This window comes from Delphinapterus leucas, chromosome 15 (genome assembly GCF_059928025.1).
Source record: "Delphinapterus leucas isolate spDelLeu-1000000601 "Yukka" chromosome 15, BTC_Dleu_Yukka2, whole genome shotgun sequence".
Taxonomy (NCBI): domain Eukaryota; kingdom Metazoa; phylum Chordata; class Mammalia; order Artiodactyla; family Monodontidae; genus Delphinapterus; species Delphinapterus leucas.
Window position 1 is genome coordinate 30,777,647 of NC_143143.1, and position 18,815 is coordinate 30,796,461.

Here is an 18,815-nt window from a genome sequence, read left to right on the forward strand (position 1 = left end):
AGGCACTGTGGTCCTTGTCTGACTGGGGGGTGGGGGTGAGCTTGTTGGTGAATGGGCCCTGCTGCCTGGTCAGCACCTACTCCTTTCCACCCAGCGGCTGCCAGGACTGGTAAACCTGGGCAAGAGCAGAGACGGCTCAGACCTGCGATTTTGCTCCATACAAGGTATATGTATCCTTGGTTCCCTCCAGGTTCTGCCCAAGGACTGGATTTGGATCTGTTCCCCAGTCTGTGCAAGGCCTGGCTTTGCCTGAGGATTCCCCCAAAGGGGACTGGAGTTGACACAGAGCCATCGAATTCTCCCACAGAATTGTAGGTTTTCTGGGGGCATCCAGAGTTGTTTCCCAACGCCCGGGAGGTTCTGGTTTCTTGGGGAGTGTGATAGCTGACACCTGTGGGTCCTTGCTTTTGTGGAAGCCTTACCAGACACCCCCCCCCCCAATCAGCTCAACTTCTCAGCTGGGCTTAATACGAGTGGTACATCTTCTGTCTCTCACCTTCAAGTTATCAGATGTCTCTTTGCTCCTTTGAGCTTAGAGCCAGGTTTTTTGAGGATCAGAACATTGGGAAATCGATTATATCTGAATTCTTGAAAATAAGTGATGGCGCTAGAAGAGTTCTCCTGAGCAGCATGAGAACTTGGTGCAGGAGGCTGTGCAGGGCCACTTGGTAGTGGCTTTGGATGCGTTGTTGATCTTTGCCACTGGGAAAGAGCACTGCTTGTGGGAGCTCAGTGTGTGAGAGAGATGACCCTGACAGATGACCACACAGTTATTACGGCGTGCCGCAGGACAAAATCATTGTACAGTTGTTTGCTTGTAGTGTCACTCAGATGGCCAAAAAGGAGGTGGTGGTGGCTGGGAAGAGTCATCTGTAGGGGAATGGGTGAGTAGATCATGACATAATGGTATGGTGCTATTCGAAATCAAATCCATGTACGCATATCTGTATGGATCCTGAATTGGGATCCTCGTATTGTGAATAGTAAAAGTGCTTGTACCTTGTGCACGTGTATGTACATGAACATTGGGAATGCCTTCTACTTAGACTCAGAGGCAGAGAGGTCACTATTTCCCTTTATTTATCACTGCACCCCTTGCCTTGCTTCTGTGAGCATTTCATTCATTCTGTAAAATCCTGAAGTAAAAATACCTGTCTCTCTGCTCAGGACCTGTACAAAAATGTTTACAGCCGCTTTATTCGTACATAATGCCTCCAAACTGGAAGCAACCCGGATGTTGCCGCTATCTGAGTGAGCAGATCGTGGCATGTCCTTGCCACAGAACCCTGTCAGCAGGAGAAAGGAATGCATTGTTGACCTGAGTCTCAAGGGAATTGTGCTGTGTCAGAAGGTGCTCCGTAAGCTTACTTACACATGCTGTGTCCATTCTTCAAATGGCAGATTGTGGATATGGAGAAGATTGGCCATTGCCAGGGGTTTGGGGCGGGCACAGAAGGGAGGTGGGTGTGGCTGTAAAAGCACCCCCTGAGGGTCCTTGTGCTGGGCTGCTCAGTGTCTTGAGTGGGGAACACACAGACCTCACATCATGAAATGCATGCAAGTGAGTAGGAGGAGGATCAGTATATTGTCGCTCTCCCAGTTGTGATATTGCACTATAATTTTGCAAAATGGTGAGAGTAGGCATTTTTAAAGTATTTGTGGCTAAAGAACTTTTCACAGCATTGTGCCTCTTTGCTCAGGACTTCCTTCTTTATTTCTTCCTGCCTGGTGCCTCTGGCTTCATTCAGGAGCTCCATCTAACATACTTTATTTCAGGGTGAGCAGTCCTCCTTAAGAAAGGGCCACTCCTGTCTCATGGAGGAAAAGCAAAGAGAGTAGCTGCTCCACAGATTACAGGCCCAGGGCAACATCCCTCTCAGTCCAGCCGGGACCCTGGGTCCATCTGTAAACACCCCACTCTGCCTGATCCCAGGCTATGATCACTGCCTGAGAATGTTTATACAGCGCCCAGCACACAATAGGGACCAGTACTTGGGAGTTACTTATTTGTGAAATCCTGGGAGCAGACGTTAGATCCTTCTCACGTGCCCAATGTTTCCTCTGCTGCTCCTGCCCCAGCATAGACGCCAGCCCTCTCTCCCAGGCCGGCCCCTCCTGAAGAGCTGTGCTCTGTGCACCCGCCCAGTGTCTGTGTGGGAGACTTTGTTTCGTATCTCAGCTCTAAGCTGCCTTTCTCTCTACCTTTAATTATGTGAGAATTTCAGACATGCTTGTATGGATGCTTCATGCCGAAAATTTTCCTGTATAAGTTTAATAGCAGCTATATTCCTTGCCTCTTAGGCTTGAGGGTTTCTTATGTTCTCTTTTTAAAAATAAACTTGAAATTTTGGGTTAATTTTAGATGTACAGTAAAGTTAGTAGAGTGTGTTCCCATGGACCCCTCACCTGGTTTCCCGCACTAGCAACTTACATCAACACCTGAGGGAACTAGTAACTCCAGACTTCTTTCCCCCACACTGATAACTCTCTGTTTTGAAGGTGGTCGTGTAAATTGATGAGGTTGTTTGAATATGCTTCTGGCCCTAATTTTGTGGGGAGCTTTTTTTAAAAGAATTCTGGGGGAGAGCTCCTGGAGATTCTGTGCAGTCACTCTGATGTGGCCAAGAGAACCCTCCCCCCCCCCCCGAAGATTCTGCTGCAGAGCCATGCAGACATGGCAGGGAACCATGGGCTTGGACCAGAAGGTGATTCAGGAGGTCAGAGTGGGGGCCTTACGCCGCTGATGGATTTTCAGAACCAATATGCCATTTCTGAACACTCCTTCTGCAGTATACTTGGACTTGCAGAAAGATATCAGTGTTCTAATTTACCTTGATAACCCTTATTTTATGTAATATTCTTTAAAATGGATTCAATGCCAGGAGAGAGGAGAGGAGGAGGACCAAGCAGAAGTCTGGGGGTTTTGACTTGGAAGTCAGGGTGAACTGGTAGACTGGGGCTTAAAATGTGCTGGTTAGGCTCTGCTTGACCAGTTCAGGGACCGAGTGTTGGCCCATGGCCTCTGTGGTAATCCATGTGTTCTGCCCTTTTAACTGAGCCGTGGTTTTGCTCACTGGGTTGTATCACTAGTTGGGACTTTTTTTTTTTTTTTTTTTTTGCGGTACGCGGACCTCTCACTGTTGTGGCCTCTCCCGTTGTGGAGCACAGGCTCCGGACGCGCAGGCTCAGCGGCCATGGCTCATGGGCCCAGCCGCTCCGCGGCATGTGGGATCCTCCCGGACCGGGGCATGAACCTCTGTCCTCCTCATCGGCAGGCGGACTCTCAACCACTGCGCCACCAGGGAAGCCCACTAGTTGGGACTTTTGAGGAGAAATCTGGGGGGCTGAGTCGAGAGTGACTCTGGGGCATGGCTGGATCTTCGTGGCCCAGGTACCTCCTGGTGGCAGCATATAGACTCTTAGTTGGAAGACCGTGAGGTGGGTTTAATGGGGTTGTTTGGTTCCCTCTACCCAGCCTTTTGGGGAGAGGTTTGAGAAATCTTTGTGAAGTGATAGAAAATGTCAAGGCCAACAATTTGGAATTTTCTATTTTTCTCATCCAGGAGTGAGATTCAGGTGCTAAATCAGCACCACATCATTTCCATAGCAATTGGCCAGTGTTCTTTGGGGTCAGTAGCTCTGGGTTGTGACATCACAAACAGAAGTCTGTGGGGAGAAAAGCTGAATGTAAGCACAGGCATCCTCAGTAAAAGAGGAGGAGGAAATATAGGCTTTGTAACTAAACAAGGGAGCCTTTTGTGTTTCTGAAGTCACTATTTAAAAAAGGTATTTTGTGCCACATATATATTAAAATAGGCCTCTGGTACTTATCACAAGGTTGTTGTCAAAAGGCTTACCAATCGTGAGTAACGGAAATGAACTCCTTTTGTATTTCTGGTTGTCATGTATATCTTTCGGAATGATAATTGCTCTCCTCCCCTCCTTGACATTTAAGTATATCAGAGACCTTTTTGTCTATGTGTTTGAGGCATACCATATTGTCATTGGTATTTGCAACTGTTGCGTGTCAAAAAAATTAGTGTTGTAGTTCATATTTGGCCAAATGAGAGTTAATACGTTGGGAAAATTCCAACTAGGCAGGATATAAAATTCGGGAACAGGATCACTTTATATAGAGTGATAAATATATGTACGTGCCAATCTTGCACTTCTTCCTTGATGATAAAGGCAGCCTTATCATTTAGGATATTTCTGGAAGCTTAATACAGATTGTGGTATCAGGCGTTTTCATCATTTAATTCTGGTCCAGGGACTTACCGTGTCTTAATTAAATTTTTAATCCTCTTGTTGAACTAACTCATTTTTATGAGAAGCTTTTTTTAACTGGATATTCAGTCCCTTAGGAGCTAGACTTGAGTTGCCAACCTTTTCTCCAAGGGTCCCATGGCAGTTGGTTGGGAGGGCCTGTTGCTGGACAGGTTCCTTATGTACATGCTGGGCCAACCAGGAGCTTTTTGCAGTTTCACAGCCACCAGCCTGGACCACCGTCTCCAGGCCTGTGAAGGGTGGAAAATTGGTCAGCCCAGCAGGAATGTGTACCCATCGTGTGTAAAAGATGGGACATTGCTCAGGAGCACCTGGTTCAGCTGCAGAACCCTACTTGCCTTGCCTTTTAGGAGCCACCTGCAGAGAAACCTTTGTCATTTTTGCATTCGTGCATTATAGACCATGTTTTAAAGCTCTTGCCGTAGGCTGGATTTGAACTGAGGAACTAAATTAAAAGTACCAGGCCTACGTCAAGCAAATTACTTTAAGATTTATAGTGCATTCATGTGATGTGTGTGTGTGTCTGCAGTGAAGAATCACTCTACTGCTGCTTCTACAGAACCTCTTACTAGTTTGTGTTCTCCCAGTGTTTGCTTATTGGTATAAAGGGAAATAAGAATGTACACACTCTTATTCCATCATAGTCTCTTTTATAGCAAGGGCTGCATATGATGATATATATTGCTCGGTACCTTAATTTTTAAAAACTTTAATATAACTCAGAACATTTCATATAGGTACACTGAGAACCTTAAAAAAAACCTGCTGCATAATATTCCATTGGTGGAATGTGCTGTTTATTTCAAAGGCCTTCATAGGGTTTTTCCTCATAAAATATTTTGTGTGATGGTTTGAGGCCTGCAGGATATCTTAGTTCCCTGACCGGGGATTGAACTTGGGCCCTCGGCAGTGAAAGTGCAGAGTCCTAACCACTGGATCGCCAGGGAATTCCCTGAAATGGTTAATTTAGGAGGGTAAATGTGGAAATTCTGTCAAAGCACCCAATGTTTCATTTTGCTTTTTAAGCATATAAGTTTTTAGAGTTTAGAGTTCAAGCTAGTTAAAAGGAATTTCTCCTTTCCCTACTTCCCTCCCCCAGTTTTTCTGTCAGGATGTCATGGTTGAGGGATCCGTTCAAAATTTTATGTTTTCATAGACAGCTTTTAACACAATTGCTAATTAACTGTATATATTGATATTTAATAAAACAAAAGTATCAGGAGTGGCAGTGGTCTAAATTTGAGTAGTAATACCTGTTTCTTAGCTTCCAAGGATTTCTAACGTGTGTTTTGAGATGCTTAAGAAGGAAAATCGGATGGTTTATATTCAGGAATTATTTGAGAAAAGTAACCTGACAATTGGAGTTTGGAGTTTGTCTAGAGGGGAAAGGGGAGGGTGCTCTCCATGGTGCTGAATCAGAATGACTGCTGATCCTAATGGTGTAAAGGCTCTGAGTATTGGAGTCCAAGGACACAACTATGCAGCTATTTAAAAAACCACATCTCCTGTTTGTAGTTGAGACACTTAATTTCTATTGGAGTGTCTGATTTGCCAAGGAAAAGCCGACTGTACAGGCAAACAGAACAGCATTAGTTGCAGTGAGCTGTTCTGACATGCTGGAAGGACAGGATTTAAATGTGAAGTATGGGCAGTAGAGGCTATTTAAATCCTAAATCCCGCCAAAGCCTTTCTAAAATTCTTCTTTTAAACCGTGGACCTATGTCAAAATAAAGGTCATTGCAAATGGAGCTGATTATTGTGAGGTGTAATGTGTTTTCAAGTCCAATTTAGCATTTTGAAAGAAACAAAAGTTTATATTTAGTAAACATACTAGTAAATACTTTTTGGGTTAAAGTGCAATTATTTGGGCACAATTGGAACTTAATAGTGACTGGAAATTGTCAAAGTACCAGTATATATATATATATTAATCTAATTCAAGCCATGAAGGTAAAAATCATGGAATTTCTTTGTTTTCTTTAAAGCTGGAGATGCAGATGACCCACCAAGAATTACTCAAAACCCTGTTATCAACGGGAATGTAGCCATGAGTGATGGGCACAACAACACAGAGGAAGACATGGAGGACGGTAAGTACCTGGGCTTTGTTTACGCGCATTGGGCAAAAAACTGTCGGAAACAGACATTTCTTCCTTGAGTACTTCTGAGTTTCTTAAGAGTAGCTAGTTTTCAGGAGGTTGTATCTGAGGAAAATTTAGGAGCCTGTTTTGGTTTCAAATTTCAAGGTTGCCTACAGATTTCAAGGTAAGTTGATTTTCCCCAGCCTAGGAGAGAAGGTTGAAATACAGGAGTTTGTAATAGATGGGTATTTGCTCAGGCCTGCAGTTAATTTTCCAGCCACTCCTAGTATTCAGAACACAAGTATATCTTACTGTCCTTTCCTTCTCGTCTGCAGCACGATACTTCTAGACACTGGAACGTGGCTTTCCATTGCATTCTTATTGTAGCAAGTATATCAGTTGTAGCTAATAATCTCTCCCCGCTCCGGTTAGGTGCAAAACCAGAATCGAGCTTTGGGCTTCGTCCCCCAGACTGACTTTTGGTCTTTATCTTCTCTGTGGAAAGTGTATGCATTTGTACATGCATGGACATTTTGTGCCTAGGAAAGCCTTTCTTTCGAGGCTATTTCTTTGCTGTAATTTATCAGACTGTGTGACCTGTGCATTTGCCAGGTCGAAATCATGAGAAGGTAGCAGGCAGTAATCACTTTAGGCAGCCCCTGGAATCTTGCAGTGTAATATGAAACCATGTTCTGTCAAAAGCATGTCCATCAATCCTCATGAGGGTTGTGTCCTTCCCAGGGGTGTAACGGGGCAGTTGAAAGAAACCATCAGTCACGGGCTGCACCACCAGAAGGACTGCTGTTCAGACCTCCTGCCAAAAGTTCAGCCTCCATGAGAAACTGCAGCCGTAGTTGAGAGTTCTCTCACAGTGCGGTTTACCCCTGGCAGCTGGCTGAGGCAATATCTGAGGAAGGTAAAGAGGCGTGGTCTGACCCGCTGCTTTGTTACCTGTGGAGTGCACTTTCCACCACAGATGAGGGCAACGGTGTGGGTGTGGTCTCTTGGTTGCTGGGCTCTTGGTTTTATTTCAGACCCCGGAGATGCCAAAAGAGGTTCAGAGAGTGCAGTTGGGAAGGCATGACCAGGTCTGATGTACCAGGCGTGAGTAAGGAATCGATTGTAGTCTCTCCTGGAGCAGTGAGCGGTCCAATCCAATCAGAGCCCTCCTGGTCTGGTTTCCACAGAGCAATTTCATTCTCGTTTTTCCCCAGGTGTTTTTACGGGGAGGGCTTGGGAGGAGACAGATGTGGATAAAAGGGCAGGGTTCTGTTGGCCTCTGATGCCTTTTTTGGTGGATCCTTCTTTGTTGGAAGGGACTGTCCTGTGCCTTGTAGGATGGCAGTGTCACCTGTCACCCCCCACCCCACCCCCACCCCCGTGCAGTCGTGACAACCGAAAATGTCTCTAAATATGGCTAGAAGTCTCCTGGGGGCCCCAGATTGCCTCATTTGAGAATCAATAAGGAGATCATAAGGTACATAAAATCCCTTTTGAGGCAAAGTTTACTAAATTATTGGTAGTAAATAATGGGTGCTATAGAACCTAAAAGTAGAAATGCTCCTACTGCGAATTACCAGACAGGAAAAGCATGTTACAGGAGAAAGTAGAAGTGATCTTCAGTAACGCTTTGTTCCTGGCCTTTCGAAAGGCCCAGGGTCAGGAGAGAGAAAGATCGTATCTATGGCAAGGGGGGCGGGAGGGAGATGGTTCTGTTTCTAGGAGTAGAAGCCTTTGTTTACAGCAGCATTTTCCCAGTAGTGATAGGTGTTTTGAAACACTTAATGGCAGGATATGTGCGTTGTGAAAAGTGATCAGAAATCTAGGAAGTTTGAGGAGTGCTGGCTTAAGCATGTTTCTTAAAGTACGTCTAAGCTGTCAGCCTCCTAACATCTTTTCTCCAAAAGACTTTTTTTGTTAATGATTCCCCAAGCCTCTGAACATTAGAATCTGTTTTTGCTGAATCTCCTTTTAACATCTTTGGAGGGCACACAGTATGGGAAACACTGAGTTAGAATCTGATTTGTACAGAGAGGCCTTCTTATAGGGGGAGTTTCTTACATAGTAGTTGAGTGGCTAACAACACAGGTTGGAAAAATGTTTAGTAAAGGTAGAGAGTGATTGTTGTAGATCTAGATTGTTGGTACCCGTGAAAAAAAACTTATTTCTGGGAATTAACTAGGATTTGCAAAGACTTGTATTAGAATGAATAATCGATGTTTGATACAGTTACTGCAAGAGCACCATTTGGGGAAACCTCAGGCCCGCCATTTTTTTTAAAAGACCTAAAGTGGTGGGTTATCGAGATTTCTGACAAGATGTGTTGAGGGCAGCAGGTAGCACGAGCTTGCCATCCTGTCATTTGCAATAAGATGCTGGAGCAGGTGAGTCAGTGCTCTGTGGTGTTCAGGCAGGTTAGAGTCTCTGTTTGGATGAAACACTAATCCTGCAGGATACAAGGTATCCTTCATAATCCCAAGTATACTACTTTTACCAAAAAAAAAAAAAAAAAAAAAGTTTTGAAGCAATTATAGATACAGAGGAAGTTGCACAAATAGTACATGGAATCCCAAGTACCTTCCTCCCATTTTTTCATGTAGCTCCCTTAGGGGAGAGTAACAAGGCTGGCCCTATCTGCCAGAGATGGGTTTCACGTCTTCTTCTCTTTTGTAGACCCTCCTGTCTTGACCTGGTATTTAATACAGGTTTTCAGTTATTCATTTAGTTATGAAGAGTTTGCAAGGCAGCTATGCTCACCTCTGTACCACCAACGCCACACAGTATGAAGAGCTTGGAGCTATGGGGTGGTGACATTTTTATTCACATGAAATCTCATGTTAAACTTCCTCATTAGCATACTTTGGAAGATAATCCTGTGCCTTGAACATGAGGCAGAATCTCACATCTAGTGTGTGATTCAGCAAGTGTGAACTGCACATGGGGGCCAGGGTGGCGCCAGGCTCAAGACCCAGAGCCTTGGCCTTGAAGGGCTAGCCCACTCCTGGATGCATGCTGTGCTGAGCTCACCATCGTGTGGTCCTATTTAATATTTAAGATTAATTGAGGAATTTGACTAAGGTGTCGGGAGGAAGAGCAAAAAGGCATTTATAATGTGTATCATTTTTTTGTCTGTATAAAACTGTAATCCTACAAAGACCTGAATGGTAACTGACAGTCAAGTAGGTGAGTTAGGAGAGAGGGGGGGCCTTGCGACATGATGTCCTTAGGTCCCAGGAGTGTGTCCTGCCATCACTGTACAGCAGGCCGGGTTTATTGGGCTCTGCGTTTGGTCACCTAAACTCTAGGATGGCAGTTTTACAAACCAGAGGCAGGGTCACTGTGCTCAGTGTCCAGATCTTGGGTACTGAGACCCCCTGTGCTCACTTCTTAACACCTTGGATGAGATAAGCCACTTAACCTCAGCAGGCCTCAGTTTCTTCATCTGTAAAGTGGGAATTAAGTAACACCTGCCCTTGCCTACCTTGTGGGGTTTAGATGCTGCTCAAATATGATTTGTGTGGCTGTGGAGGAGTGGCCCACTCTTCTCCTCAGCCATTCTGGACCTCATTCTCTGGAACAAGTTTCTTGTCTTTTCCGTGGACTCTCATCCGTGCAAGGGATGAGGGGTAATACCTGCCCCTTGAGGAGCCTCGAATGCAAAACGCACCCATCCAGCTGCTCTTCCTTTGAGGGCCTCTCTGCTAACAGCTGAGCCAGGTTACGGGTAGTAAAAAAAAAAAAAAAGGTGGGGACGGAGAGCCTTTAAACGAAGATAAAAGCGCTGTTACACATCCTTTTGGGTTTTATTTCTTTGGTAAAGAATACTACCCTCTCATGAGGACTGATGGACATGTTTTCTTAAGAACAAATTCAGTCACAGCGGAGGCAGTTCTGTGTGCGGAGAAGTCTGCACCGCAGTGACCTGAGTGAAGTGTAGAGACGGGCTGAGGGCACAGACCTGCGAACGCCACTTTGTGCGTGGGGTCAGGGATGTCAAAGTAGCACCTGCTTCTCAGCCAGAGAAGGCCTTCCTGTTATTCTATAGACCAAGTGTGGCCCTTGGCCCCTGGGCCTGTGAACTGTCCCCAATCTGCCACGAGATAGGCACAGAGAGAGGAAGCGCTTAGAAACTTGTATAGCAATTTGGCCTTCCTGCGGCAGTTTTATTATATTTTATAAAAGTGCTGGCCGGTAACAGGTTGGCGGGTGGCCTTGGGACAGCTGCTCCCCTCACGGGGAGAGCTGGAGAAGCATGGACACTGCTGGGTTTGTCAAAACTAATCCACAGCCTGGGTCACTTGAAAGGAATAGTCAGCAACAGAAAAAGCTGGAATTCCAAGTGTGACTTTTAGTTGAATTTGTATCAGTGCTTTACATTTTATTGGAGGAAATCTTGATTTCTTAAATTGGCCTTTGGTCTTGCTGAGTAAATTTAATAGTTCATTTTGTTCACGTCAAAAGGAATGCCAGTTTCTTCGTTCTTTTTTTCAAATAATTCCCCTTAGAGAATCTAGTCTGATATTTCACCAAAATTGTGAACTAATGAAGTTAACATTTATTTTTAGCTAACTTCTTAGGAATCTTCTTATCTCTAAACAGTGCTGCGCTTCCCAGGAATGGCTGTCGCCCACTCCTCGGAAGTTCTTGTTTGCCTGCAAATTCATGTTTCTTCTCCACACTTAGCCCAAGTCTCAAGCCCTTTTCTTTTCCTCCTCAAGTCCTGTCCCTGAACAGATGTGACATGAGAAGTTTTACTCCTTTTCTCCAGTATCTCCTCACTGCGGATTACTTGGGAATTAAGACAGAGTAGAATAGACATTCTTAATCACACTGAGCTCGTCTGGTGGGGAATGCAGGTGTGTGTTGCTAGCCCTCTGAGTTTGGGATTTCATTTACACAAACTATATGTCATCTCACAGTTTTAGATTGTTACTAAATTGGAAATGATGCTATCCTTTCCCCAAAGGGTTAGATTTTAGCAGTTGAATATAGAATGGTTAACCCAGGTTTGTGCTGCTTTCAGTGTTGTCTGACAATGCCGGGCTTGGTGATTGACAAAGCGTTTTCTTGCAGACACGAGTTGGCGCTCCGAGGCAACCTTTCAGTTCACTGTCGAGCGCTTCAGCAGACTGAGTGAGTCGGTCCTTAGCCCTCCGTGTTTTGTGCGAAATCTGCCATGGAAGATTATGGTGATGCCACGCTTTTATCCAGACAGACCACACCAAAAAAGCGTAGGATTCTTTCTCCAGTGCAATGCTGAATCTGATTCCACGTAAGACAGTTTAAATGATGCAATTACAAATCCGCAAGTAGTTCTAGTACATTATTGGAAGCCAAATTGGCCTCTTTGAATTTTGGATTTCTCTTTGAATTCCCTTTCTGCCTTTACATAGTCATTTGATTTTATGTTATATTAAATACAATTCCCTCTTTAATACTCACTGGTAGGTACTATATCCAAACTAGAAAAGGTGTATATTTTTCTTGCAAATAAACTGAACTTTGTGTGTTAGAATCTACCTGCCCGTGGGACATGGAATCAGGGCCTATCTGGACTAGCTGACTGCTGCATTACCAGGTGTATTTCTTACTCTACCAGTAACTGCTAGGGGGGGAAATTGTAATTAAGGAAAATTCTTCAGGCAGACATCCTCACTGTATGTTAACCAATTTCTATGGGTTATTCAGAAAGTTAAATTTAAAAAGCAAAGTGTTGCTGTTCAACATTTATCAGAAGCACAGTTGAGAGATTGAAGGGATGGATTCCAAATCACTGTCACCCTTTCTCATTCCACATCCATGAACCCACGGGAAAGCTGCTTCCTTGACCACGTCTCCCTGCCACCGCAATTGTGGCCCTTGGCGCCCTTGATGAAGATGTTCCCCAAAGGGCGCTGGTTCCAGCTGTTCTGCCAAAGCTTTCATTTTCCTCTTTACTTGAGTGTTTAAGAAGCCAGTTTTATGGGGCAGTCAGGGCCTTGGCCAAATTTTTACTTCTTGTGTTCAGTTCACATTATGATCTGATCTGATGAGCGTTGAGGCTGGATTGGTTTTATTAGTCTGACAGACAACTTGAGCCTGAACGGTAGTTTGGGAAACATCCAGCAGCCCGTGTCCAGCGATGGCATCCCGAGCGAGCGGCATCCCCGCGGGAACAACACTGCCCTTGCCCTTGTTCTGATGAGTCTGCAGTCGAAACATTCCTTTATAAAAAGCTCAGTCTAATGAGTTCAGTCAAAACCTTTCTTTATAAAAGCTTCACTTTAAGTTGGTTTTGAAACATTTTACACGTTGATCCAGGGGCCCTTTGGGGGTCTGCCCCAAACAACCGCACCTGCAGTTATTCTCGGGTGGTGGCATCCTTGCTCAGAGCCCCCTATACAGCCCGGTCTGGAAGCCTCACAGCACCTGAGGGGGGCAGGAGTGACACTTATTAGTAGAGCCTACAGCTTTAGGTCTGTTCACCTAAAAAATAGCTTTGTCATCATTCTTCTATTCAAGTAATAGCCGTATTAGGTACTAGAACTATTATCTGACCAAAAAGCTATTGTCTCTTGTGAAATCTAAGAACAGTATTTAAAGTTCAAACACTTGTATTTTATAGATACCAGTAAAAAACTTGAAACCTTTTAGAAATTAAAAAGACATAGGGGCTTCCCTGGTGGCACAGTGGATAGGAATCTGCCTGCCAACGCAGCAGACACAGATTCGATCCCTGGCCCGGGAAGATCTCACATACCGCGGAGCAACTAAGCCTGGGCGCCACAACTACTGAGCCTGAGCTCTAGAGCCCGTGAGCCACAGCCACTGAGCCTGAGCTCTAGAGCCCGTGTGCCGCAACTACTGAAACCAGCACGCCTAGAGCCCGTGCTCCACAACAAGAGAAGCCACCGCAATGAGAAGCCCACGCACTGCAACGAGGAGTAGCCCCTGCTCACCGCAACTAGAGAAAGCCCGCGCGCAGCAGCGAAGAACCAACATAGCCAAAAATAAATAAATAAAATTTTAAAAATTAAAGAAAAAAAAGACATAAAGCATTGAGTTAAATCACTCCAGACCACACAAGGGCACCCCCAGACCCTCTTCACATTTTTTTCTCCATTAAAGATAATGTGTGTCCCCTTATTCCATCTAAAAAATAGAAGGAAGAAATATGGGAGGTTTTGTGTGCTGTTTTAAAAATTGTGTAAAAGTCAGGTAAATCTGTCGACTGAGGCTTAGATTGTCCTCCCTGAACAGGTCTTGGTCCTGTCACGCACAAGCGGTGCTGAAGATCATAAATTACAGAGATGATGAGAAGTCGTTCAGCCGGCGTATCAGTCATTTGTTCTTCCATAAAGAGAACGATTGGGGATTTTCCAATTTCATGGCCTGGAGTGTAAGTAACAATGTACTCAGACTGAATAATCTGAGCGTTGTTCTTTGTTCCCTAATTCTCCATTCTTCACATCCAACTATTCATTTTAGGATCAAAATGTTTGCTTTGTAAGTTGGATAGGTAACTGAAAACGTGTTTTCTCCAGTTTCCTACGTCAGGTTTTTAGCGGCCAACAGGACTTCATCTCAGTGTTTTGGTCAAACATTGTAAGGTAGTTTATAGCTTTCCTGATAGGCTAGGTTTCCTTTAGAAGAAGTAATACTGAGGCAGGCATAGTGCAGGGTGGTTTCCTGTAACCAGTGAATTCTCAAGTCAGCTCGTTTGGGCTGCTTTTGCAGAGGTGGAAGCCAGTAGGACTTAGGAACGCCCTGCTCAGCTCTCTAGGGTGGGTTCTCCGCAGCCTCCCCAGACCCTGCCTGCTGAGTGGATGCTGAGCCCCTGACACCTCCCATTCCTCCAGGAGACATCCAAGCTTTTGCTGTTTTCATTCAGAGAACATTATTTAAAACAAGCCAAAGCGCTGCAAAACTAGAAGCACAATTTAGGCATTTTGAAAAAGTAGTATTTTAATCGATTAAGTACAGGGTAATTGTTTGGAATGAAGTGAGCATTTGCGGGTTCTTATGCAAGTTGGATATTCTTATTTTTTTTATAGGAAGTGACTGATCCTGAGAAAGGATTTATAGATGATGACAAAGTTACTTTTGAAGTCTTTGTACAGGCGGATGCCCCCCATGGAGTTGCGTAAGTTTTCCTTTAATTGGATGCTATTAAGAGATGTTGTGAGTTCTAGTGAAAGGAGCAGAGGTGCATATATACAGCAGATAAGCACCCTCTGTGTGCTCATCCCTTGGCACACAGACCAGATCAACGGACGTGTGCCAGCTTCACGTTCATGCCTTTGTGTGGCGGATTTATTGAGCAGTTTCTATGTGCCAAACACTCTGCTGGGCTCTAGGAATATAATTATGTTGAACAAGGCAGCCATGGTTTTCTGTCCTCAAAGAACCTCCAAGACCACTCGGGCAGAGGAGTTGACGGCAGTAACTGCAGCAGCAGATGTGCTGTTATTTTGTGGTGTGGATGGCGCTGGGAGGAGAGGGTTCCGTCCCTGGGTCCAGGCGGTCTGTGGGCAAGAGCACGGTGTCGGCCTTGAAGAATGTGTCGGATGTCCTTGAGGATGTCCTTGATTGATAAGGAATGACCGGGGGGATTGGAGGTGGGGAGAAGGGTGTGAGTAAGGACACCTGGCAGGGAAGTTTGAGGTGGGCGGGGCACTAGGAGAGTGTGAAGAGGGCTGAGATGGTGCCTTGGGATCAGGTTGTAGACGAGCAGGACTCTTAAGGCCAAGGAGCGAAGAAATAAAGTGCAGTCTAGGTGGGAAGGAGTCAAGTGTAGGCGCCCCTGTCTCTTCCTGTTTCTTTTTTCTCTTCCCACATGGCCTTCCTCTGGCATGAGTGCGTAGGCTGACCCGGGTGGGATGGGCAGCCGACAGCCCAGAAGGGCGGTCATTCAGTCCAGGTCCCGGCTAAGGTGGCCTGCATGTGGCCCTGGGAAATTTTAAAACAAATAAGATTTATTAGTTTTCATATTCATTGGGCTGATATCAGAGGAATCAGGCTTTTCTTGAGTAGCCTTTTTGAAACATACCCTTGAATTGTATTCAGATACCAGGAGTGGAGGGTAAAAAGGTGGTATTTCTAGTTAAACTTTTTGTGGGGTTTTTCCCCCTCCTTTAGAAAACATTCCCCTTATGCTTATATCTTTTGACTAAGAAAGTAGATTGGGTTTTTCAGACTTACCAATCAAAACAGGTATCTTGGTTCAGTCTTACAAAAACCTCTTACCCCCGGCATCAGAGTCCTGCTGGCCTGAACTCACAGTAAATGTCTAGCACTGGTCACGCATTTGCACTGTGCACAGAGGGGGAGGGATGGCGCTGGGGAGGGCTGTTTTGCTCCCTGTTAACTGTTGGGGGCGAGAGGGTACAGACTGTTCTTTCTCCTAACCAACCACCTGTATAACAGAGTAAAGGGAAACGGCTCTTGGAATTGAGGTCTGAACCTGCCGGTATGCATGCCTGTCCTTCTCTGTGTACGGGACGCTACAGAAAAGAGGGGTTTCGGCTGTTTCCGTCCCGCCTTGTGCTGACTACATGTGTGACCCGATGTGTGTGTGAGGGAGCCACACTGGGACTCAGTTTGATAGAAATAGACTTGAACTCCTCTCTGAGAGTGCTGCTCTGGGTAAATGATGGCACTGCTGCTGTCAGCAGACAGCGCGGAGGCCGCCTCGCCGGTGCCGGGCTGAGTTCGCACTGGCCCACGTGCTTGAGCAGACAAAACTGGTGACTGCCGGAGGGAGCCGTGTGATAACTGCCAGCCTGGCAACGAGTTATTCACTTGGAGGCGGGTGCTCGGACGTCGTCACCCCGTGTCAGGATGGTGGGAAGGAGGTGGTGGTGCAGAGCAGTGAGGTGCCGGCCCCCAGTCCCCTCGCCCACACACGTTGCAGAAGCAAGGAGGTGTCCTGTGCAGTTTTCCCTCAACCTCAAACTGATCTTGTAGGTGGGATTCAAAGAAGCACACGGGCTATGTCGGTTTAAAGAATCAGGGAGCGACTTGTTACATGAACAGCCTGCTGCAGACTTTATTTTTCACAAACCAACTGCGAAAGGTAAATGGATGGTGTTTCTCTCCCTCAACCTTCCACCCACCCTTTTCTCTCAAGTATTAAGGGGCAAGCAAAGCCCCGTCACCAGACTTGTCTCTTGCCGCGTCTCCAGGGAGGCCCCTGCTTTATGCTTATACATAGCTCTATTCCTCAGTGTTCGGACGCTTGTGAAGCTAACTTAGGTGATGAAAAGTTTACCACAGCCGACAAACCTAACTTTATTGGGCTAGAAATAATAAAAGCTTTTTTAAAAAATATGAAAGTCATTAGCAGCAACATTTGAAAAGTTTTATATTAAAATGGATTAGTTGAAAAACTCCTGGTCAGGAATCTTAATTTTTCACTTACTATAGCTAAAACTTCTAAAAAATATAAAATCTAACGGAGGATAGTTACTTGCCCTTTAGGAATGCCGTGCAAGCAGGGGAGCAGCGCAGGCAGCACACACTCCTGGTGTTGGGGGGACCATTGGCTGGTCTGCTGGCGTGTCCTTTTCGCACCATTCTTCCAGGCAGCGTTAATTACCAAGATAGGATGATATCTTGGGGATACTTGAGTGTGGTTAATTGCAGTAGCATTGAAGTTTCATCAACTCTTTCGTTCAAAGTCACGTTAAGTTAAAAAATGTTGCTCTGCTCTAAGAAGTATGAAATAGAAGTGGTTCTCACTGGATGGTGAGCCTTAAGTAATTTTTAAAATTCTTTTTTCACTGTCTTGATTTTTAAAAGACCTTTTGACCCTTTGGGGGGGGGATAGTTAAAAGCCCTACCCAACTGCCTTCATCATTGTGGTGTTAGAAATGATACTTTCACATAAAATTCCATTTTTATTTCTGAATCAATTCTTTTAGGCTGTGTACATGATGCCGACAGAGGGCGACGATTCATCCAAAAGCGTCCCTTTAGCATTGCAAAGAGTGTTCTATGAATTACAGCACAGTGATAAGCCCGTAGGAACAAAGAAGCTGACCAAGTCGTTCGGGTATGTGTTGGGAGACCTGTCCATTCTGCTGCTCGAGGGCTGAGTTAGTGGACGGGGAAGGGTTGAGAGCAGAGCTCAGGCACTTGAGTATGTCAGGGCATTTTATCAGTGTCCTTTGACCTCTTTGGAAATGGAGGCTTTTAGAATTTTGCTTAAGAAGCAGTTCACCACTTAGGTTTACCTGTCAAGGAAAGGATAACATATGGTCTCCAAGTTTCTGTACATTTACTTGCAAACACGACCTCCCCTTGCAGTAAGATGTTCAGAACAGTATAAAGTTGTGAACGTTTTGGTGTCTGGATAAAATTCAGTTTGTCTTTGAATTATAATCTTCATAAAAATTTAAGAATAACGACTAATTACATGGTTTGGTTTTTTAGTCTGAGTTGCTTGCTAATTTACTCTTGTTTGAAATCTGGAAGTTTAAATATAAATTCATTTTATCTCTCTAAGGTGGGAAACGTTAGATAGCTTCATGCAACATGATGTTCAAGAGCTCTGTCGAGTGGTGAGTTTTCAGCCGTAATTGTTTACTACTTACATTTCATATTTTGAAGCACTGTCAGAAGTTGTTACCAAGTAAAACCTCAGACCTACTTCAGTCACTATCATTCCAGTTACGCCCATCTTTGTTCAGGACCAGAACTAGGCTAGAAAGAAAAGACAGCATGTATCTAGTTTAAAACCAGAAAGACTGAAAAATTATTCGATAGGGAAGTGTGAGGGAAAATTAAATTTGAATAGTATAGGTAGTGTATTTTTAATGTGTTAAATTGGCATAATTACCAGAGTTATTAATCCAAGAAACAACAGATTGGCTTGAGTAGCTGTCCTGATGATCCCACTGCACTTTAGAATAGTGACTTCTGTTCTTACTCTGTAGCACAAGACCCAGACCCCGCCTTGGCACAGAACTTCTGGTTGAGGCAGACCTCTGTGTGGGGGATCTTCCCCCAGACCATCTCTAGTCACTAGCAGACGCGCACTCTTCCAGTTGTGATGAAAGAAATACACACATACACACACACACACACACACTCACACACAACATGAAATGGCTATTCAAGGTGATTGGCTGGGCAAGGTGTGTTTTCTTTTTTGCAGCACTAGCTGGATTGAATCCAGTTCATTAAATATCCATGGACAAACCAGTCAATCCTGTTGACAGGCTCAACCTCATTAATCTCTTGGTGTGGACCAATACGAGTTAAGTTTAGTGCTCAATTTACATGCTTTTCCACAGAGGTAAAATGAATATAAAAAATGCTTCTAAAGGCACTACAGATTACTAATTCATTCCAAAGGCTGTATAGAGGGTTAATCTCAACTGTTGCATGTAGATATTTTTGTAAATATCCAACCAAGGAAGAAGATTTTTGTATGTTTTTGATAATTGCATGCTAAAGGTCATAATA

General features: G+C 44.7%; 1 protein-coding gene across 3 annotated transcripts in view; it reads left to right on the forward strand.

Annotated features, from left to right (window-relative positions):
* USP7 (ubiquitin specific peptidase 7) overlaps positions 1-18,815 on the forward strand; it is a 56,468-nt gene that overhangs the window by 19,587 nt on the left and 18,066 nt on the right. For 2 of the 3 annotated variants that reach the window (XM_089896183.1, XM_022552192.3), the window contains 7 exons: positions 6,273-6,377; positions 11,442-11,640; positions 13,608-13,746; positions 14,402-14,490; positions 16,314-16,422; positions 17,270-17,400; positions 17,854-17,908. In XM_089896183.1, coding sequence (XP_089752309.1) covers positions 6,273-6,377; positions 11,442-11,640; positions 13,608-13,746; positions 14,402-14,490; positions 16,314-16,422; positions 17,270-17,400; positions 17,854-17,908 — 827 coding nt within the window. Of the gene's footprint in view, positions 1-6,272; positions 6,378-7,142; positions 7,285-11,441; positions 11,641-13,607; positions 13,747-14,401; positions 14,491-16,313; positions 16,423-17,269; positions 17,401-17,853; positions 17,909-18,815 lie in introns of those variants that run through there. The other variant, XM_089896184.1, reaches the window with a different exon arrangement.